We start from the raw sequence: 23,695 nt of genomic DNA on the forward strand, positions 1-23,695 counted from the left end.
GAATTCCCGCTTGAGAAACAGAAGACGCATAACGGAAGGCTTTGTCCCTCCCAGTCGTGTTTGGCTTCGGCTCGGCGACCGTGCCTTCGCCGGTCCTGCAGAGGGCGCCGGCGCCCGCAGTGTGCCTCCAGACGCGCGCGGGGGCGCTCTGACAGAGCCTCTCTTGCCCGCCGCCTCGGTGACCTTCCCTTCCGCCGCCGGAGCCCGCCTCGCCCTGCGCCAGTGGCGAGGATGGCGGCGTCTTCGAGCGGCGAGAAGGAGAAGGAGCGGCCGGCCGGCGCCTCGGGGGCGGCGGGCGGGAACAGCACGCGAGAGAGGCTGCTGTCAGCGCTGGAAGACCTGGAGGTCTTGTCGAGGTAGTGTCCTAGGGGCTGGCGGGACCCTCTGCTGCGGACGCGGCGGCCCTGCGTGGGCTCCGCTCGGCGTGCCGGGCCGCGCTCCCACAGATGCTGCACGGGCGCCCGGAGTTCCCCCGCGCCCCACGCGGCATAAAAGTGCTCTCCTGGGGGATGGAGAACATGTTTAATAAGGACAGGGACCTGAGAGAGCCGAGGACCGTAGGTCTCCCTCCCTCCACCGGCTCGCGATGAATCGGGAACGCCCCCCTGGGTCCCCGATACTGGGAGAACTGTCGTGAAGGGGACAGAGTCGCCGCCCAGCTGCAGGAGCCCCGGGAGGGCAGACGCAGGAGCTGGGACGGCGGCGCGGCACTGCTGGAGCCCGGGGCTCGGGGTGGGGGGATGGGGAGACGGGCGCCTGCCGGGCTCTCGGACACTGGTCGGGGTGCCTGGGAAGGAACTGATCAGCTGGCGGCTCGGCGGAAGGGGCACGTGCGGAGGCCTGTGCCACGTGAGGTCGCACCACCTGTAGGTGAGCGATCCTGCGGGTTTGGGAGGGCTGGAATGCAGCGTGGGGGCCTTTCACGGCCCCTTCTGTCAAATCGGAACCGCCCCTAACTCCCTGGAGTGCCAACTTGGCGTTGGATCCTTCCACATGTTGCTCGGATTTGACTCCCTGTACCCATTTCCCACTGCCAGCGCAGAGAAGACAGTCCGGCCTGCCTTCGTGCCTCTCTGCACTTACATCTTTTCACATGAACCAGGAACAGGGCTCTCTTTTCAAAAACCTCTAATCATTCTCCCGGCTTCAAAATATACGCCAGGGGGCCACGTGCCCGCTGAGATTGTGTGTTAACTCAACTTCTTACTGCCTGACAAGTACGGCCCAGTGGAACTTTTCTGCCAGGTAGCGGGTCCCAAAGTTCCAATGAATGAAAGCGCTTTGGGGCTGGGGGGAGCCTTTTTGGGTTCAGTAGTTTGTGTTGGAGAGCTGCTGAGTTTCCTCTTTTGTTAATCCTATGAACTGACAAGTTTGTTCTTAGTCTAAAGAAAGTGGGGCGAACTCAAGTGCAACTTGCAAAGCTAGGTTTGGTGAGGAACAACGCTGAGACCTGTGAATGGTTGATTGCAGCTGGTCTGTCTTGAACGCTTCCCTCGGCCCTTTGTGGGATCCTGAGGCTGAAGGGAAGAGATGCCGTAGGGCAGTAGTCCGGAGCACTCGCGCGCAGTAGGTGCCATGAGCCCTGCAGGACAGGCAGAAACCGACTGAGAGCTTTTCTCTCCTTTCCGCCGCCATCGTCTCCGTGAGAACGTGGCGCTTCGCCATGTCTTCCCACAAGACTTTCAGGATCAAGTGGTTCCTGGCCGAGAAACAAAAGCAGAATCGTCCTATTCCTCAATGGATTCGGATGAAAACTGGTAACAAAATCAGGTGTAACTCCAAGAGGAGGCGCTGGAGAAGGACCAAGCTGGGTCTGTAAGGAGAGTCACAGGAGACGCATGCACATTTGCTGTGCTAGGCTGCTAGGATCTTGAACACACAGCAGTTGGAAAGGCACCACAAGTCTGAAGTCATGTTTCTTTGAATAGAGAATCTGTTCCTCTTCTCTAGCTTCTGTACCTCGTTGCTAATTCAGCAATAAATCTTGTGATACCGTGGGGGGGGGGGGTGGAGAAAACGGCTGAGAAAGCTCAGTTGTGTTTGCTTTGCAATGATTTCTTTTTTTCCTTCCTTTTTTTTTTTTAGAGAACTTATTGAAATGCTGGCAATTTCAAGAAACCAAAAGTTGTTACAGCCTGGAGAGGAAAACCAAGTAAGTAGCTTCTTTGTTAATTAAAAACAGCTTTCTTGTTTATTTTGTATGAGGTCGGGATGATTAAGATTCTTTCAAGTTAATAATTGAAACTTCCAGGAGGAGGGAGGTCCCCAGTGGCCCTCCCTATGCTGAGGGATCTAACTGATGGTCCTTGTCCAACCCAGCGCAATTTAAGTCCCCAAGGATGTGGTGCTGTTTGGGTCCTTTCAGTTGTCTGTTTTGATTATTATCTGACAGGTGCTAGAGTTGTTAATTCACAGAGATGGGGAATTTCAAGAGCTGATGAAATTGGCACTTAATCAAGGGAAAATCCATCATGAAATGCAAGTTTTAGAAAAAGAAGTAGAGAAGAGAGACAATGATATTCAGCAATTGCAAAAGCAGCTAAAGGAAGCAGAACAGATACTGGTACGTTGACAGGTTGGTTTTCAAGGTTTTAAGAAAAGGATATTGTTTAATATTTCTGAAAAATACTCAAGTAGTTGACATGGTGGGAAACTTTCCAAATCCAAAAGTGAGTCAATTTGATTCCTATAATATCATGCTCATTCTGTCTTTATAGTTTGTATTACATTGGGCCTGCATTTTCATTAAAGCATTTGTATGTCTGAATTTTAGAAATAGGAAGTTTCACTTTTCTCCTGTCCTGATATATTTCAGTTGTTAATAGTCTTAATCTTTCATTTAGATAGTTGGCCTTGAGAGGTTTGACTGCAGATTCACTTGTACTTGGAATTTCTTATAAATAAACGTAGCATAAGTTTGATAAATGCCAAAAAAGGCATTATAGATATATTTCTCTTAACCTCTTGTTGGAACCACTTTTCTTTGGTTTTATTGTATCAATATTGTATCAATATAGTCCATGGTACATCTAATATACAACAGATGTTATATTCTTTTGTTAAAGTTCTTTTCAGTTTGGCATTCAACCAGCCAGGGGCTATTAAAGCTAAGTTTAGGGGGAGTCAGAAGTTACAAGTGGGTTTCTCAGCTGCACTGAAGTCAGTGCTTCTCTTCCTGCATTAATCAAGGTCCCACTGTATTAAAATATTTATGATTTAGTCTTCTCAAAACTAGATGGAATTAGGTGTATGTCAAGGATTTTAGTTTTTCCTTTCTTGTTCTTGGCTACTATTTTAAGGAGGCAATTTTTGTTTCTCTTTTTTTACTATGATTTGCCTACTTATTTGGCCAAGTGTTAGTTAATGTAATTGTTATAGAGTTGCTGGAGTGATAGCACAGCGGGTAGGGTGTTTGCCTTGCATGTGGCCAACCCGGGTTCGATTCCTCCGCTCCTCTCAGAGAGCCCGGCAAGCTACCTAGAGTATCCCACCCGCATGGCAGAGTCTGGCAGGCTACCCATGGCGTATTTGATATGCCAAAAACAGTAACAACAAGCCTCACAATGGAGATGTTACTGGTGCCCGCTCGAGCAAATCAATGAACAATAGGACAGTGCTACAGTGCAATTGTTGTATGGTGGTATTGCAGAAATACTTATATTTGGGTCCCCTATGGACCAAACCTTGCTACCATCCTTGCCTCTGATGACCATTTTCAAAAATGTGTCAAAATGTTCTAATTAAAATAAGCCCTGTGACCAAGGTTTGCCGGGGGAGGAAGTTAGAGTGAATCAGTACAGTGCTGGACCGCCTGGGGTACTTCTGGTGATGGTTAAAGTGTAGTAATTATACATAAAGGTATAAATATTCACTCTATTATAATCATGTTGCCTAAAGTACAATAAAAATTTAAGAGTTCGAATCTTAACTCTGCCACTGAGGGGTGGGAATCTGAGCAGTATAGTATTTAACCCCTCCTACTGAAAAAAAAAAATCACAAATGCTTTTTTTTCTCAAAAATTACTCCCTCAGTTTGACTACTAAACGAATACTTATTTGTCAGAATATATTAAGGAAATAGAGGAAAATAGAAGAAAAGTGGCCTGTCTCATCTCAAAAATTGCCCCTGCTATTTGAATTTTGGTATGATTCTTTCTGCCTCTTGCAGTCAGCAGAATACTGTGACATGTTATTGCTATTTACTAAAACAAACTTTTTTCACATGATTACAGAATTTTTAAGTTCCAACTTTCTATTATAAATCACGCTTTGATGAATATTCTTTTAGAGCTTCCTTTGGGGGGGCCAGAAAGATAAAACTGGGTGGGGTGTTTGCCTCATACAGAGCTGACCTGAGTTTTGTCCCCTACATTGTTTATGATCCCCCAGAACTGCCAAGAATGATTCCTGGGTGCAGAGCCAGTAATAAGCCCTGAGTACAGCCTGTACATCCCCAACCCATCCCCCAACCGCCTTTTTAAGTGATTAAATATGCAAACAAACAGAAACTTATTTTAATTGGATTATATTCTTCAGATTAGATTTCTGAAAATCTAACTTTTGATTCAAAGATAATAATTAGGGCCAGAGCGACAGTACAGTGGGTAGGGCGGTTGCCCTGCATGTGGCCAACCCAAGTTCGATGCCCGGCATCCCATATGGTCTCCCAAGCACCGCCAGGAGTGATTCCTGAGTGCAGAGCCAGGAGTAACCCCTGAGCATTGTTGGGTGTGACTCAAAAAGACAAAACAAAACAAAAACGATAATAAATAGATGGGCTATAAAAGAACTGACTGATTCAGATAAAAGTTGACATCGATACTTGTATACCAGGCCCTTTGATTTTTACTAGATGCATATTATCTCAGTCTTAAATAATAGTTATGTAAGATCAGTACTACCATTTCATTTTATAGATAAAGAAACTAGGATTTTGAATGAATCTTGTCCACCAAGAGTAGACATGAGAGATGACATTTAAGTTTTTTGTTTTGTTTTTGGACTACACCTGGTGATGCTTGGGGCTTTCTCTTGACTTGCACTCAGAGATGTCTTCTGATGGGGTCGGGAGGGGGTTGTTGGGGTTGCATATAGGGTGCTCGGAATCGAACCCTGGTCAGCAAGTCAGCAAGAGTGCAAGACAAGCACCCTATTCACTGTACTATCTCTCCAGCCTCAGAGATGAAATTTAAGCGTTAAATGGCTTTGACTCTCAGCTTGTGAATACATATACTAGATAAAGCTCATTTTACTTTTTGGTTTACCTTATTGTGGGAGAGGGGGCCGTGGGGTTCTTTATAACAATTGTCAAATATGAGGTTAATGATATTATAAATAAGATTAGCATTTTAACAGTATACTCCATAAACTATTAAATAATTTTGCCATTTTAGGTGCAAGTACTAGATTCTTGGTGGGGGATATTGTACCTGATCTGGTTCTCTTCTGCAGTGGCTATCAAGAAAAAACAGTAACTGATCCAGTATAGGTTTGATACAGTGAAAATTAAACCATGTTTCTTTTTTTAATGTTGTTTAAATTAGGCAACAGCTGTTTATCAAGCAAAAGAAAAACTCAAATCAATAGATAAAGCAAGAAAAGGTTAGTTCCATTGGAATATTATATTTCTGAAAAATACTATATTTCTGAAACAATCCAAGTTTTTATTTCAAGGAAGTGATGAAAATATTTTGGTGACCATTTGCTGCTCTTGACAGGGTTCCAGTAAGTTTTCATTATAAAATGTCTGCTGAGTGCTAGCACTGTGCTAGGTATTACTAAGGACTATCATGCCTTTTTCAGGTTATAGCAAGCAATATACCACAAGTTGACTGTACCCAAATGTGCAATAAAGACAGTGGGTTTATACAGTTGCTAAGAAAAGGAAAGAAAGCTGTGAATTGGAAGTGGGGTTTTAATTTGGAGTTTGAAAAACAGTGTACAGAATGATGAAAGGAGAGCATTCGTTGATCACTGGAGTGGGGCTTGGCATGTTAGGCACTGGGAACTGGATAAGGCCTTGGGATGCTCTCACCTCCAGAGCTTAGAGAGACCCAGTGTGCCTTTCTGTCTGTCTCCTGGAAAAGGCTTCCTTTTTGAATGTTTCAGTTTATGTACTAAAAAGAGAATTATAATAAGAATTTTAGCTACTTTGCTTTCTAATATGATTTACTTATTTTCTTTCCCTTTTTTAGATAACTTGATATTTGGTCTTTCTTATTATATAAATATAACAAGAGTAATGCAAATCCTTATATGTACATGAACATATATTCTGAAATAAAAACACTCTTGGGGGCTGAAGCGATAGTACAGCAGATAGGTTTCCTGCTTTGCATGAGGCCAACCCTGGCTCAATCCTGGCATCCCACATGGAGTTCTGAGCACACAGCCAGAAAATAGCCTGAGCGTGCCTAATTTTGACCCCCAATAAATAAATAATATTCCTGTGCTTTGGGACTCCCAAAAAGTGGTCAGGAGGCCCTGGGTTCAGGCTCACCGATGCTCAGCCAACCGAGCCAGTGGTTCAGTGCTAGGCCTGAGGGGTCCGATGCTGCTCAGGCCATGCATTGGGAGGGCCTCTGTGGGTTCCAGGGCTACATTCCCAGCAGTGTTCAGGAAGCCTTGTGGCCCCCAGGATCAAATCTGGGTTGGTCATGTGCCTTGCATACATCCTAACCCCAATACTACTTCCCCAGGCCCACTAAACTGTTTGGGATTTTTTGGGTTTTGTGTTTTGTTTTATATTTTGTTTTGGGGGACAACACCTGGCATGCTCAGGGGTTACTCCTGGCTCTGCACTCAGGAATTACTCTTGGTGGTGCTTGGGAGACCATATGGGATACCAGGGATTGAACCATGGTCAGCTATATGCAAGGCAAATGCCCTACCTGCTGTACTATCTCTGCCTTCCCCCGCCAAACATTCTTGTTTGTTTGGGGCCACAGCCAGTGGATCCCATTGTGCTTAGGGACCATGCAGTACCAGAGATTGAAACTAGGGCTCTTATATGCAAAGCATATGCTTAAGCCCTTGAGCCATGTCCCTAGCCCTTGAAAGTAAACTATCAGGCCATACTATATATGTATTATTTAGGAGCTTTATTATTTTAAACCTAGTGAATATATTGTGTGTATCTTTCTAGTACTTGTCTATGTCACAACTTTATGTCAATGTAAATACCTAAGTAGTATAGTATGAACTTTCCTGTTTTAACAGCTTGGCTATGTTAGGAGATGAAACTTCTGTGTGCATTGTTGCCTTCAGAATAATAATAGTATTTAATGTTAGTTAATAATGGAGATTATTGAGTGTTATGCTTGTCTTCCAAACTTTATGTAAGATGATTTCCTGAATTGTGCTTTCCCTCTAACTTGGAGATATATATGATTGATGATTATAATATACAGGAGTTAGCTAGCTTAGATTACCATCCAGGTCATTTAAGTATGATGTGCAACTATGATAGAGGATTCTATAAATTTGTTTATTTACTAAACTGTGAAACTTGCCTCTTGATTCAGGTGCTATCTCCTCTGAAGAAATAATTAAGTATGCACATAGGATTAGTGCAAGTAATGCTGTGTGTGCCCCACTGACCTGGGTTCCAGGTAATACCTTTCTTGATTCAATATACAATTATTTGAATATACAGTTATTTTATTTTGTTCACCTGCTCCCTGTCAATAAGAATAAAGATCACAGGCTTGATCAGTTTGGAGTTGTGCAAAGCTATTGCTAATAAGGATTATGTTTCTTTTCTTTGTTAAGTGTATAATTTTTATTTATTTGTTTTGGGTCCACATCCAGCAGCATTTCTGACTCTGTGCTCAGAAATCATTACTGGTGGAGCTTGGGGTGGCAGGGATTGAACCCAGGTCATCTGTGTGCAGAGCAAGCACTTCTTAGCCCGCTGTACTATCTCTCAGCCTGAATGTGTTTTTGTTTTTAAATACAAAACATGAGATGATTCTAAAACTGTAGATAATATATGCCTGTAAGACCTAGGCTGAGCAAAGGCCATTGCTTTACAACCATTTTGATTCCACAAAGATTCCAGTCTGAAACAGTCAATTCTTAGGTATTAAATATGAAGCACTGAGCGCTGGGAAGGAATGAAGTAGCTAAAGTCAGCAGTTATAGTAGTAGTCTGCACTTACATTGGCACTGGGTGACATAAGCAGAGATAGATCCAAGGTAAAATAGCATAGAATCTTTGGGATGGAGTGGGAGTTGGTTATTTCAACTTTGTTAACTCCTTTGGTGTTTATAATGCCAAAAACACTGAAGGGTTGAATGGAGAGAAAGTACAGGGGTGAAGATGCTTACCCATCAGGTGGCCAGCCCATATTCAGTCCCCTGTACATATATGTTCACTAAGCACATCAGATGTGGCCCCAAAAAACACCAAGCGGACAGCTACATCTTTTCAGGGTGTGAAAATCTGGCCATCTTTTTTATTAACCCCAAATTGCTATTTATTACATTTTTATGATTATAAATGAACATTATTGAATCCTGATAACTCCACTGGAAAATTACAGTAATAATATAATCAAAGATGCTGGTTAGATAATAGTTTTGAAACAATCCTGTGTTTGTCAGTCCTTTCTGTCTTTTAAAAAATGTGTACCTGCAGGAGCTGGAGTGATAGTACAGTGAATAGGGTTTTTGCCTTGCATGCCACCAACCCATGTTTAATTCTTGGCATCCATATGGTCCCCTGAGCACCTTCAGGAGTGATTCTTGAGTGCAGATCCGGGAGTAATCTCAGCATTGCTAGATGTGGCCCCAAAATAATACCCCTCTTGCCCCCCCAAAAGTGCCATCAGGGGCCATAGAGATAGTATAGCAGGTGGGGCTTGCATGTGGCTGACGTGGGTTCGAGCCCCAGCACCCCTGAGCACTGCCAGTGTGGCCCAAAAACAAACCAAGAAAACCAGTGTGACCCCACCTGGGCACTATCATCTCCAACAGGCTGGAGCTTCCAGTGCTTGCTGGAGCCCTCCCCTGCCCTCCTTCCCACTCTGTTTTTTTCTTGTTGTTGTTGTTGGTTTTAATAAGTGACAGTGAGGTACACAGTTACAAAGTTGCTCATGATTGGGTTCCGTCATACAGTTCCAACACTGGTGTCTGTACAAGTGCATATTTCCCACTACCATTGTACTCTGTTGGTCTGTCTGTCTCTCTCCTCTCCCCTCTCCCCTCCTCTCCTCTCTCTCTGTCTCCATCTCTCTCTTTCTCTCCCCCTTCTCCTCCCCCACCCCTTGGACATTATGGTTTACAATACAGGTACTGAAAGATTATCATGTATATCCCTTTAAAGAGGCCCAGATTTTATCCCCTGCACTACATGATTCCCCCCCAGGCACCACTAGGAGCAATCCCTGAGTTTGGAGTAGCCTCTTCAGAGTATATATTTCTCTTTCCTTACTAGAAAGAAGAATCAGTATCTTTTGTCATTTGGAATTTTGCTAAAATGTTATTTTTGCCCACATATGAAGCAGTATATAGTCTTAACACTCAGAATGCATGTAATTTTAAATAAGTTGCTGAAAACAACTGTTATGATGATCTCTCCTCTAAAACTTTAAAATATTGCTGGAAGGTTTCAAAAGTCATATAGTACATGAATGTATCAACCATTTGTCATTGTTTACTATTTGGCAGAGCCTGGAAAGCTACCCGTGGTGTATTCGATATGCCAGAAACAGTAACAACAAGTCTCACAATGGAGACGTTACTGGTACCCGCTCGAGCAAATCGATGAACAACGGGACGACAGTGCTACTATTTATGGTGTCAGGGATCAGCCCAGGTCCTTCACATGCAAGGCATTTGCCCAGATTCTTGTATTGTATGTAAAGGTTGTTTTTGTTTGTTTGTTTTAAATAAGGGGACCCACGGAGACCATACCCAACTGACTTAGAGATGAGAAGCGGGTTATTGGGTCAAATGAACAATCCCTCTTCTAATGGTGTGAACGGTCACCTACCAGGAGATGCACTTGCAGCGGGCAGATTGCCAGGTAATGTTGCTCAGAAGGATGCTTTCAAACTAGCTGGTGTTTGCCAGGCCCAAGTGGTAGTTAGGTTCTCTACATGTGCCCTCTCCCCCACTCCCACACCTCCCCCCCCACACACACACAGAGGAGTTTTTATGCTACCTTTTGCTTATGTTAAAGACTGTTCTAGATGGAAGTACTGAAAATTGAGTTTCTCCGCCATGCTAAATACCATTTTTCTTAGTGATTGCATGCCTTTTTAAAAATTATTGCTCTAAATACACTTTTTAAAAATTGTGAATCATACTGTGTAAATTGTAAGATGGTATATGTGTTCAGTTTAAAAACTAAAACGAATATGCTCTGAAGAACCTGCAAGAAAAAAATAAAGCCTTTTAAAATCAGTTTTAATTATAATCAATTTATTGTGAGCTTTCCTCAAGTTCTAAAGGTATGCTGTTTTTATTTTATGGCTACCAAATTTTATCTTGTTTTGATTTGTAAAACATTTTTAAAGTTTAAGAACAGTGTAAGACAGGAAAAAATAGGCTCCTTGAACACTTGTTTCATTTCCGCTCTGGTTTTTACATTGAAGTTAGAAAGACTGAGTGCCCTTTGGGGGACTTAGCATTTTATTGCAGAAATTTCGGTTACTGGGGCTAGAGCAAGATAGTACAGCAGGTCGAGCACTTGCCTTGTACGCTGCTGACCTGGTTCAATCCCTGGCACTCAATATGGTCCCCCAAGCCCTCCAGGAATATGATTCCTGAGTGCAGAGACAGAAGTCCTGGGCACCACTGGGTGTGGCCCAAAAATAAGTCCAAAAACTGCTGGTTACTAAATGCTGTAAGCATCATTTCGGTTACGTCCTGGGAACTCCCTGTTCATTAGTTTCCCAGGCCATCTCATTGTTCTCATTGTGATTGCTCTGTGTCACACGCAAACCATGGTCCAGTTAGGAGTTGGCAACCACACCAACAATGTGAGCAAGGAAAATTTAAAACCTTTTTAGTAACTAACAAGATCCTGCTAAAAGACAGGAATAACAAATACAGGAATCAGTGACTTGACCTAAGACCAAGGCAGAGTATACCACCACTACCTCCAACCCTACCATCTCCCCCTGTGCGGACTGATAGATGAGGTGCCTCTCCATCCAAGCCCAAGGCTGACACATACCTTGATGCCCTCATTGTGGGTCTATTGCTTGACCCACTGGATAGCAGAGCAGTTAGGTGAGGTATCAGGCCAGAACTGACAAGCAGAAATTACCTATTCTGATGCCTGAGACTTGCAGAGAAGTTTCTTTTCGGAGTAAGGGTGACACAACTGGGACAGCACCCTCTGAGATGAAGCTGAAATTTGTTAAGGGTGAAGATGATAAAATACAACAAAACCACCAGATACCAGAAGAATGAGGAAACAGCCAAATTCAGCAAGATAAGCTATTCCTCCTGTAAAGGCACTCGAGTGCCCCCTACTGACAAAACTTTGTCTGTTGACAAAGGAGAAATATTTTCAGGGTCCGTGGAGAAGGGTGGGTTTGAGGATTAAGAGGAATTTAATAACTGGCCATCTTTTCACCAGTTATAGAACTGTTTTAGCTCTTTTAAAATCTTAGTCTTGATCTACACTGGCTTATGGACTATATCCCCCTTTTTAGGAATAGATTCCTAAAACCCCACCCAAATGCAAAGCTAGTGCTAAACTTTGCGCTGCATCCTCCCTCCTGAAGGAAATATTTGATTTGTTACCATCAATGTTTTACAAGTGAAAAAATGTCAGTTGACTTTTCCTAAAGAGTTAATTAAGGGAAAGTCAGATTTAAACAACAGGTTCTAGTTAATAAAATACCATAAACAGTTTAATCTTAGCCAAATGTGTATTTTGATTCCAGCCTTAAAAATGTTTTACTTCATGACCAGCAAAAGAAAAATTAGTCCGTGGTAGAAATGTTCTTATACATGCTTCTTCTTTTCTCCAGATGTCCTTGCTCCTCAGTACCCATGGCAGTCAAATGATATGTCAATTAATATGTTGCCACCAAGTCACAGTAGTGACTTTTTATTGGAACCTCCGGGACATAATAAAGAAAACGAAGATGATGTAGAAGTTATGTCAACAGATTCCTCAAGCAGCAGTAGTGACTCTGATTAAACGTCATTGATGACAAGTAACATAGAATGAATACTAAAAAACTCTAAGTGCAGTTGTGCAGTCCATTAAAAATCACAGTGGACTTTTCTCTTTAAAGACATAATCATGGTTTTAGTTCTAAACCACTAGGTGACTACTAGAGAATAATTTGCTGTTGGAAAAGATTATTCTGGTCAGTGCTATCTGACCCTGTTCTATTCCAGTTGTGTTTGACTTGTACAAAGTAGTTATTTAAATAAAACTTGAAGGAAATGGCCTGTAATATAGTCTTGGAAATATGTAGAAAACCTAAAGAAAAAAAAAGAAAAGGACTGTGCTGATTGTATATCATACTCTCAAAATCCAAACCTCATTTGAAAGTGAAGGCTGTTAACTTCTGTCACAGTAACAGGAGAAATTCTCTGTATTATTTGTAACTATTGTAATTATTGTAAATAAATCATTTTTGTTTGTATTTTCTTAATTTAAAATATTCCTTCACTCTAAAATTATTTCTATTGCATTTTATACACTTAGAATTCTGGGGGTTTTGTTTGTTGGGGTCACTCCTGGTGGTGCTTGGGGGACCATAGTTGAAGTTGGAGATGGATCCAGAGTTTGCCACATGCAAAGCAAGCACCTTAATCCCCCTTCCCTCTTCAGCTTAATCTCTAGCCTAAGGCAAGTATTTTTGTCTCCATGATCTTTGATACTATCACTTTCAACTTCTGCTGTTACAGATGCCACAAGCTGAGTGACTTAAAATAAACATCTGATACGGGTCTCTTCTGACAGAACCCAGAGTTCATGTATGTCTTTAGACAAAACCAAGAAAAGTCCTACTATTAAGATTGCTGCTTTTTTTCCTATGGTGAAAAGTTTCATTTGATCTTGGAGTACTAAAAAAGACATCTAGATCAGCACATCTGATACCCTTTGATACCCGTGTACAGCAAGCATGAGGATGGGAAGTGTAACCAAGAGGGGGGAAAAAGCCCACACTGCAGTGATTCATAGACACTTTATTTTCCCATGATAAAACTGTCCATAAAGTCAGTGGCTAACATTTTTTACATTTCTTCATCAAAAGCTACAGTTTCTCTTGGTTTGGTGTGAAAATATACTCAAGCATTGCTGTTCAGTACTGAATAGGTTCTTTTAGTATTTTTCTAATTCAGGTAGGCTTTCTATACACAAAATATTGTGTCTTGGTGATGTAACAATAGAATTTCATTTTGATGAAATACAAATAGTAATGCTGCCATCAGGCTGGATTTATGATAAAATTGCATTCCAATGACCAAGGTTTTAAAGAACATGCTTTCATAACCAAGAGTTAGAAAAAACACCCCTCATCAATGAAGGATTATTAGACTTGTGCAAAATATGGTCGTGTTGTTTACATTTGGGGGGGCACACCTTGGCAGTACTCAAGGGACCATGTGGGGTGCCAGCGATTGAACATGCAGGATAAGTGCCCTGCCCATTGCATTGCTCTCCAACTCCATAAATGGTTGCATTTTAAAACCTCTTTAGGGGCTGGAGTGATAGTACAGTGGGCAGGGCATTTGTCTTACATGCGGCAGATGCGGGTTCAATCCCCAGTATCCCATATGGTCCCCCAAGCACCACAAGGAGTAATTCCTGAGTGCAGAGATGAGTAACCCCTGTGCATTGCCAGGTGTGACCCAAAAAAGCAAAAATAAATAAAACCTCTTTAAAGTGGCCAGTCACCCAACTGTTAGAAACAGGATTCAAGAACTGGTTCCTTAGCTGCCTGTTCCTTTCTATGGCCAGTCTGAATCACCGCACCCCACAGCTCTTAAGGTCCCTCATCACTGCCACTTTCTCCAAGAGTATGAGCACCTTTTCAGTTCAAAGTATTTTATTTAAAAACCAAGAGAACCAGAGAGAGAGAGTACAGGGGTTAGAGTGTTTGTATGCTGCCAATCCTAGTTCAATTTTTAGCCCCACATACTGTTCCCCCACTTTGGGGTCACCACTGGTGTGACCCCAAAGCAAAAGCCACTATAAAGAACATGGCACCAAATAAGCCACAGAAAGACAAGGTCTTTAGATAAAGGAACTTTCTTGTAAGGAGACAATACAGTATAGCAGATCCTTGAGTAACATGGCCTCAAACAACTGATAGAAATAGCTTTTGTCACAGTGTGACATATAAATGAGGTGCATTTTCTATCTTGAAGATTTGCCGTCATCTCCAGAGACATATTCAGCTTTCAACTTTACTGGGGGGGGAGAGGAGGGGCTTTGGGTTTGACTGGGGGATGGGGTGCTCAGCTTACTCTTGGTTCTGTGCTTGAAGGGCACTTCTAGTGATGCTTCAGGACCATATGTAGTACCAGGGATCAAACTTGGGTCAACAGTGTACAAGCATCTTAACACCTGTACTCTCTCCTACCCTAAATAAAATTTTACTTTACTTTCAAAAAAAGGGCAGACAAAAGACGAGAGAAAGAAATACACCTGGCATAGAGGCAAGCTGGGGGGAGGGGGTGGGGGGGAGGGTGATGGGAGGGAGCCTGGGGACACTGGTACTGGGAAGTGTACACTGGTGGAGGGATGGGTGTTGGAATACTGTATTGCTGAAATCCAATCATGATTTGTAAGGGTGTAGTGTATCTCACAGGAATTTAAAAGTTTAAAACAAGAAAAAAGGGGGACAGAGAACAGCATGTAGAGCGTTTGCTTTACACAGCTGACCCGTGTTCAATTTCCAACATCACATATGATCCTACAAGCTGACCAGGACTGACCCCTGAACATAGAGCCAGAAATAATCCCTGAGCGCTGCCAGGTGTGGCCCAAAACTACAATAAAAAAAAAAATGTTTATGAAAAATTTCTAAATATTTATTCCTGAAAAAAAAAATCTTTTTTTTTATAGCTTTTATTTATTTTTTTCTTTTTGGGTCACACCCAGCGATGCTCAGGGGTCATTCCTGGCTCTGCACTCAGGAATTACCCCTGGCTGTGCTCAGGGGACCATATGGGATGCTGGGAATCGAACCCGGGTCGGCCGCGTGCAAGGCAGACGCCCTACCTGCTGTGCTATCACTCCAGCCCCTCTTTTTTTTTTTTTTTTTAATTTTCTGTACATCCAGTGGTGCTCAGGGCTTACTCCTGGCTCTATGCTCTGAGATCACTCCTGGTGTTTGGGAGACCATATATGATACCAGGGATCAAACCAGAGTTGACCTTTTGCAAGGCAAGTGCCTTAACCCCAGTACTGTACTATTTAACCCTATATCATTCTTTGTTTTGGTTTTTGGGCCACACCCAGAGGTGTTCAGGACTCACTCTTGGTCATGCTCAGAGCACCATATGTAGTGCATATGGTGCAAGAGACTGAGTTGGAATCAGCTGTTTGCAAGGAAATTATTAGCCCCGGTACTTCTCTTTGGCCCCAGGGGGAGAAAAATTTGTAGCATATATGACAAGAAATACTGAAATACTGAACTGAGTGATGAAAGGAGGTAAAGTGATATGCTTGATACTCTTTCAGTAACAGTACTGCAAACTACAGTGCCTGAAGGAAAAGGGAAAGTGGCTGCCATAGAGGCAGGCTGGGGGGTAGGAGGGAAACTGGGGGCTTCAGTGAAGGGTCTGGTGCTTGATCATGATGATTCAGTAAAGAAATTTTAAAACACTCCAGTCTTTTGAAAGAAAAATAGTCCAATGCAGCTAGCTCTAGAAGCACAGGATTTCACAGATTTGTATTAATGGTCTAAGCAGTTTTTTTAAACATTTTGGTTTTGCAGCTTTTTTTTTTTTTTTTGCTTTTTTGGGTCACGCCTGGCAATGTACAGGGGTTACTCCTGGCTCTGCACTCAGGAATTACCCCTGGCCGTGCTCAGGGGACCATATGGGATGCTGGGAATCGAACCCGGGTCGGCCGCGTGCAAGGCAAACGCCCTACCCGCTGTGCTATCTCTCCAGCCCATGGTTTTGCAGCTCTTTATGCTCTGAAGTTAAAGGGCCTCAAGGAGTTTTCACTTTTGTAGAGTTTTATCTACTCATAGGAATTTTAAAAGAAATTTTAATATTTTTACTAATTTATTTGAAGTGTTTTGTATGTTTTTTTGTTGTTTTGTTTTTTATATGGAGGCCACACCTATGATGCTCAGGGGTTACTCCTGGCTCTGCACTCAGGAATTATTTGTGCTGGTGCTGGGAGACCATAAGAGATGCTGGGAACTGAAACTGGGTTTGCTTTGTGCAAAGCACAGGCCCTACTGGCTGTACTATCTCTCCAGCTTGAAAATAATTACATGTTAATATGTAGCACTGTAGCACTGTTCTTTGTTCATTGATTTGCTCGAGGGCACCAGTAAAGACTCCATTGTGAGATTTGTTACTGTTTTTGGCATATGAATACACCACGGGGAGCTTGCCAGGCTCTGCTGTGTGGGCAGGATATTCTCAGTAGCTTTCAAGGCTCTCTGAGAGGGACAGAAGAATCGAACCCGGGTCAGCTGCCTGCAAGGCAAACGCCCTACCCGCTGTGCTATCTGTGCTATCGCTCCAGCCACATGCTAATATAATTTTTATGAAAAAGTAACTTTTCTAATAAAGGAGGATGAAAAGGACTAGTGATTGCAATTTATGTGAATTTCTTTAGCTTAACAAAAGAGAGCTGGATTCACAAGTCTACTTTTATATTTTGTTAGTAGGCTGTTAAGAGTATATTCATGTAGCCTCTGGAAAGCTCCTCTCTACACTCAACAAAGAGTGAAAAAGGCAAATAATGTCATGGTATGATATGACCTTACAAACTCTTAAGACCTCCTCAGTGGTTTGAGAACCAAGGTCCAAGTTTAATCTCACTTTATACATAAGGGTGCTGGATCTCACAGAGATTGAGAAGTCTAAAATCATTGTCTGTCAGTGATAAGAAATAGATCCTAGTTTGTTTCACAACTCCTACTCTTGGTTCTCCATCAGAAACCTGGAAAATACACTAATGATCACTCCTATTTGCTCTAATAACAAGTACTTTTATAGCATTTACCAAAATAAAATTTGTTTTAAATAAAACAAGGGGGGAAATCAACACATACCATGAACTCTACAAGCACATTGTATTCACAGTTGGATTAGGCTCTCTGTTTGAACTGAAACATTACAGCAAATCTCACTGCACCTTTCCTTATGCAAGCTGGTATCAGTGCAACACAGTAAATATCACAGAGAAACCGAACAATTAACCAAAATGTGATCATCATTGATCATGCTGTGTGTCTGAAATGCACAGATTCTTACAGAATTCCAGAAAAGTTTCCATAAGTACTCGCAGAAAGACTGGTGGTTATATTAGGAAAACTGCAAATAAACTGTCAATCATCTGAAACTTCTTGGTCAAATAGATTTCTGAAATATAAATATTTTTCCTTTCTCTAAGATCTTTCTTCTTTTGAAAAAAAGAATTCAGGGATATCTTTTCTTGTTCGCTTATCAGTGATTTCCCTTGTATCCTTTCAGATGATCCATATCTTCTTTAAATGGATCATAGCCTTGTTCCTTTAGACAACGGAGTGCCCAGAAAAGCTGGTCCAATGGAGGAAATTCTTCCCATGGAACCCATTCCCAGCCTAAAACAGAAAGACATCAATTTCAGTTTATTTGGCTTTAAAAAAGGGATGGGGGAAGGGAGGGAGAGAAACGACATTCATTTTGGAATGCTAACCTATGCCACCCTCCAAAAAATTTTAATGCTTTGCATGCAGGAAATTTGATTCCTAGCACCACTTAGCCACTGAGTATACTACTGGCCCCCCTAACAAAAGGGATAAAGGTCAACAGAGACACCATATTTAAGGAAGCTTAACTATTGCATAATATCTGTCTCTAGGTTTTTTTTTGGGGGGGGGGTTGCCTATAGAAAAGATAAAAATAAGGAAACGGGGCTAGAATGTGGCTCAGTATTTCATGCTTTATGTGTATGAGATTCTAAGTTCTATCCCTAACAATGCAAAAATGTTAAAACTTAGAATATATTTAAAAATAATATTAACCTATGCTCATTATATGAATACATTACATTTCAAAACTAAACTCTAGGGGCCAGAGAGGTAAAACAGCAGCCAGAGTGCTTGCCTTGAAAACTGCCAATCCTGGTTTGATCCCCGGCACCATATATGATCCCCTAAGCACTGCCAAGAGAGATCCCTGTGTGCAGAGCCAGAAGTAAGTCTTGAGCATAGCCTGGTGAGGCCCAACAAAAAATAAATAAATCTAGGGTCACGAGATAGTATAGAGGATGCCTGGCTGGAGTTCGATCCCCGGCTTCCCAAGCACTGCTGGATGGAATCCTGGTGGCCCAATAGCACTGCTTCCCCCAGGGCCAGGTCAGCCAAGTGGTCCCTTGAGCACCACTTAGGAGACACCAAGAGGGAAAAAAAAACCCAAAAAACCTGAACCGGTATTTTCTCCTCAAGGAAAATAGCATTATTATAAATAAGTCCCTTACTTTCATTTTTTTCAGGTTCCACATTCTTTGGTTCTGAATCATGAACCATGTCGACTTCTCCTTTCATTAATATGGTAACATAATGGTAATTCTCTTTCTCAGCAAAAGAATTCACAACAGAAGCAAAGCGAACATTTTTCAGGTGAAGAGCTGCTTCTTCCAAGGTTTCCCTTTGAGCACATTCTTCCCAGCTTTCTCTGAAATACAGAAACACACCATTGGATTCAATTCTCCGAAATACAGAAACACACCATTGGATTCAATTCTTTTTTAGGTAGCTTCTTTTTTCTCATTAAATTCTTGGCTAGAAAAATCTAACATAAAGCAAGAAGAACTCTATTTGGTTCATGCTTTATTTTATTTTATTTTATTTTTGCATTTTGGGTCACACCCAGCAACGCACAGGGGTTACTCCTGGCTCTGCACTCAGGAATTACTCCTGGCGGTGCTCAGGGGACCATATGGGGTACTAGGAATCGAACCCGGGTTGGCCGTGTGCAAGGCAAACGCCTTGGCCACTGTGCTATTGCTCCAGCCCCTGGTTCATGCTTTAGAACAACAAACCAATTTTAAATTTGTTTAAAGCTCATAAATTGTGCTTTTGACATTTTGTACATTAATGCCTACATATTTGAAGACCAAAAGGACTTCTTACTGGACAAATGATGAACATTTAGCTAATCTTAGCAGGAGTTCACAAGTCTGGGTATGGTATACAAACTAAGGGAGTTCAGAACATTAGTTTAAAGCACAGGCTCTGAAAATAAATAAAATTAAATTAAAAATAAATAAATAAAGCACAGGCTCTTGTAATCAATTAGCACTGGGTTTGAATTCAAAGTTCATGACTTTGGATAAGAAAAAAGGTATAACACATGGTGGTTATACCAAAATTAGAGTATGCATTTTCCTATAGCCTCAGAATTTTAATGTGGCAATAACATCTGTAATTCCAAAGAGTACAACAAAAAAAGCAAACAAATGCCATATAAACCCAAAGGTTTGCTAGCAATGGTCAGATTTAACCAGTGCTGGCATGCTTGTGAAGAAAAAAGAAGCCTCATGTACTATGGGAATGTCAACTAATTTGGTCTCTCTGGAAAACAGTATATAGATTTCTCAAGAAAATAGTGCAGTGTAGGTAAGGCATTTGCCATGGATGTGGCCCACCCAGATTCAGTCACCGGCATCCCATGTGGTCCCCTAAGCACACCAAGAGTGATCCCTGAGCACCGACTAAGCCCTGAGCACCACCAGGTGTGAACCAAAAACTGAAAAAAAGAAAGAAAAAGAAAAAGGCATTTGTGCTCCTATGTTCACTGCAGCACCATTTGCAACAACTAAGATCTGGAAACAACCCAAGTGCCCAAGAACTAGCAGTTGGCCCAGCCTCATAAGAAAAAGCATGGAGATAACTTTAAAAAAACATCTACCATATGATCCATCAATTCCATTCCTAGGCATCTAGCCAAAGAACACAAAACACTCAAAGAAATATATTTCTGTACCAATATTCATTGTAATGCTATTTTTAAAACAGCCAAGGTATAGAAAAAACCACCTAAGTATCGAAGAACAGCAGAGTGTATATATACATAATGAAAGGCTTCTCACACCTATAAGAAATGAGGAAATACTGCCTTTTGCTACAACACAGATGGAACTGAACAGACTCATAATGAGTGGAATAAGTCAGAAGAAAAATACTCGATGATCTCACTTCTATTGTTGTGGAACTTCTCACCTTGAGCCTCAGGCTCTGAGAGTTGACAGAACTCAGGTTTTTTATGCCAGGGACCCAGCAGAGCTCATCTGAAAGACTTGGTCCGAACAAAGGTGACAGTACCCAACTATAGAATGAATATCTGATACGGGATACGGCATTTGCAGGCAGCTGGCGGGAGAGTACAGAAGAAATTCCTAAGTGTGCCACCTGCAAAGATGCAAGACCATCTCAAGGACAGGGGCACACTGGGAGTCCATTTCCAATGTAAGGCTATGACCATCTCCAGGACATCCCGAACACATTCCATGGCTACATTATGTCACCCAGACTTGGCTGCCTCGGGGCAGTAACTCTTTGCTGTTAACCACTTTGAAATGTGTACAGGGGTCTATTTTCCTCATCAATGTAAAGGAACAAAGCAAAGGAAGACAGAACGTCCAATCAAGATAAACTCTTGAGTCTGGCAACAAAAGTGAGGTTATCTACGGGTGTGGAAGTAGGCTGCAAGACTTCAGTGGACAGTGGTAGAGGACTGGGCAATTGGGTGATGATGAAGAGTATACTGTACCCTTAAAATACTCAGTATCAGTATCAGTCATCCCGTTGCTCATGGATTTGTTTGAGCGGGCACCAGTAACGTCTCTCATTGAGAGACTTATTGTTACTGTTTTTGGCATATCCAATACGCACAGGTAGCTTGCCAGGCTCTGCCGTGTGGGCGCGATACTCTCGGTGGCTTACCGGGCTCTTCGAGAGGGGCGGAGGAATCGGACTCGGGTTGGCCATGTGAAAGGCAATCGCCCAACCGCTGTACTATCGCTCCAGCCCTACCTAAAATACTCATAAACACCAATTTAAAAAAATTAAATTTAAACCACAGGAGACAATACAGTGTGAAAGGTGCTCGCCTTGCTGTAAACGTTACTGACCTGGGTTTGATCCTGGATCAAGGACCCCATATGGTCCCCTTAGCACCGCCTGTAGTTATTCCTGAGTGCAGAGCCAGGAGTAAGCCCTGAGCATCATTGAGTGTCCCTCGCCCTTACAAAAAAATAATAATAATAATTCAAAATAATAATTAAAAAATCGTCTAGAAAGGAGAGGGAGTGAAATAATGATAGAACAAGCTGAGAAACAGAGATAAAGGGATTTAGTTAACTTTAACTTTCACATGATTTTTGTGCCAAAGGAAAAACAAATGCTGGGTCAGACCTTAAGAGTATCTACTGCTGACTTCAGCTCACTCTCCACAACTTAGCACAACTCCAGACTTTCGTCACCTTTGTGTAGACCTCTTAGCTGTCCAGTTCTGCCCATCTTATACATCAAATCCCAGAATGCGAAACTAGAGAAAAGTACCTTTAAAAGAGTACTTCGCCCGACACCCCATTTTAAAGATGAAGAAACTGAGGAAGGATTTTCAGTGCGCAGCAGGCCTTTGTCTCGCCTGGGTGATGCTGCGGGGTGAGTCCACCACCGCCAGAAAAGAACAAAATAGAATTAAAAGTATAAGGGAGACAGCGAGAGTTTTCCGTGCCCATATGCTTCGACAGTAATGGCACACACAGTTACTTACCAGCTGTGTACCTGTAAATCACAGGCAGTTCATTAACTGACACATGTGGACGTCTGGATGCTGAGAGTCAATTTCCGTTTTTCACGGTGCCACTAAGTGTTTCCAAACCTCCCACAGACCAAGTCCCGGGCAGGGACCGGGCTGCCCCACCGCACAGCCCAGGGTCCGAGATGCTCGGCCGCCCGCCGGCAGGTCCGCGGGGAGCCGGGGGCGCGCGCGCGCTCACACACGCGTGGACGGGTCACTCGCGCGCACGGTCAGCGTCCTAGGGGCTCACCCTACCGTGGCTCACCCGAACTCCAAATGACCGCCGGGAAGTTGGAACGTGCCCGCGCCGACCGACCCTTTCCGCTTGCCCAGGAGCACGCACCGCGGGTGCCGGCTGCTGGTCACCACCACGCCGACTCCGACTCCCGGCCGCGGCCGCGGCAGTCCCGCACCAGCCATCCTAACGCGGCGGGCTCTAGGACCGCGCCAGGAAGTGACGCTCGCCCCCGCTCTGGGCCGCCAACCAATCGCTGCGCGGGGACGGGCGGGCGCCTTCGCACCGCTACCCCTGGGCCTTTGCTTCCGCAGCCCGCCGCTCGCGGTTGCGCGTTCATTCATTACCTAGTCATACTCAAATTTCCCCAAACGTCCCATTACCAGCCGCCACCTGCTTTCAGAAATAAGACTCGTGCCCTTGCACAGCTGGTTCCCTAGGAGGAGCCTCTCCACTTCTCACTTCTCACTGTAGCTCAAATTAGTGTGTAAGAGCAGATATTTGTAGTCACATTCTTGTATAAATAGCCTTACTTAAAAGTCATGGGAAAATATTAAGGACTGATCAGAAAGTCACTTAGTTAACTATTTGAGAGGGAAAACAGATGGTATTGTCCGTTGTTTGTACACCACGTGCCAACAAAAACAAAAGCCCAGCAGAATCAGAAACTTAACACAAACAAACAAACAAACAAAATAAGCCACTAAGTTTCTGGGTGAAGATTTTTTTACTATTGTAAATTTTGATTTACACTAAAATGATGTAAATGGAAGTCAAATGATACAAAAACTACAAGAAACCTGCTTCACTTTCAACCCTTTAAACTCTTATTTCTAAAGTTTGGCCACATATTTTGAAAAACTCTGCCTATTCTGTGGATCACTCCAGGTGGGACTCTGGGAACATTATTGTGTGGTTCTGGAGACTAAACCCTGGTCTGCCACATGCAAGGTAAGTGCCCTACCCAATGCACTCTCACTGGCTCTAATGAAGCTTTTTTTTAACAGTATTGCCCCCTCCACTCACAAACATATTCTCTGCGTTCTCCATCCTTTGTAAGTACTCTATAATATTTCTCCAAATAAAAGTTGGCAAAATACCATGGCATACAGTGACTGAATCTGCTTAATCTTAGCTATGCAGTGTTGGCTTAGTATCTGAAACATCAGTGTAATTCCTCATGTGAGTAGAAAGGAAAGGGCTTGCATAATCATATCAACAGATGCAGGTGGGAAATGGACAAAATTCAGTACTTGTTCATGATTTTTTAAAGTTTAAGGAAACTAGACATAAGTTGTTTAATAACCTACAAAATTTTGCAGCTAACATTTTAATTGGGGGGTGCTGAACCATGTCCTCTTTGGATTCATATGTTGAAGCCCTAACCGCCAGAATGTCAGAATGTGACTGTGTATAAAGACTAGGTATATCGAGATGTAATTGAGGTCACGAGGGAGGGCATAATCCAATGCCACTGATGTACTTCATAAAAAGAGACAGACA

At 42.7% G+C, this 23,695-nt stretch overlaps 3 protein-coding genes across 3 annotated transcripts; 2 read left to right on the forward strand and 1 right to left on the reverse strand.

The window, feature by feature from the left end:
* The first annotated feature begins 203 nt into the window (after window positions 1-203).
* On the forward strand, window positions 204-12,614 carry MED4 (mediator complex subunit 4). The gene is made up of 7 exons (XM_004604569.3): window positions 204-356; window positions 2,086-2,152; window positions 2,393-2,563; window positions 5,544-5,601; window positions 7,524-7,610; window positions 9,896-10,027; window positions 11,988-12,614. Exons 1-7 carry the CDS (start codon window positions 232-234, stop codon window positions 12,158-12,160), a joined length of 813 nt encoding a protein of 270 aa, XP_004604626.1. The 5' UTR covers window positions 204-231; the 3' UTR covers window positions 12,161-12,614.
* On the forward strand, window positions 1,664-1,934 carry LOC101541942 (60S ribosomal protein L39-like). Its single transcript, XM_055123707.1, has one exon. The coding sequence runs from the start codon at window positions 1,664-1,666 to the stop codon at window positions 1,817-1,819; it is 156 nt and encodes a 51-aa protein (XP_054979682.1). The 3' UTR covers window positions 1,820-1,934.
* A 530-nt stretch (window positions 12,615-13,144) lies between the features above and the next one.
* NUDT15 (nudix hydrolase 15) lies at window positions 13,145-22,406 on the reverse strand. Its single transcript, XM_004604658.2, has 3 exons — window positions 22,223-22,406; window positions 18,629-18,825; window positions 13,145-17,750 (listed from the first exon to the last, which is right to left on the reverse strand). The coding sequence occupies exons 1-3, from the start codon at window positions 22,375-22,377 to the stop codon at window positions 17,614-17,616; spliced, it is 489 nt and encodes a 162-aa protein (XP_004604715.1). The 5' UTR covers window positions 22,378-22,406; the 3' UTR covers window positions 13,145-17,613.
* Window positions 22,407-23,695: the final 1,289 nt, after the last annotated feature.

This window comes from Sorex araneus, chromosome 1 (genome assembly GCF_027595985.1).
Source record: "Sorex araneus isolate mSorAra2 chromosome 1, mSorAra2.pri, whole genome shotgun sequence".
In the NCBI taxonomy this organism is placed as follows: domain Eukaryota; kingdom Metazoa; phylum Chordata; class Mammalia; order Eulipotyphla; family Soricidae; genus Sorex; species Sorex araneus.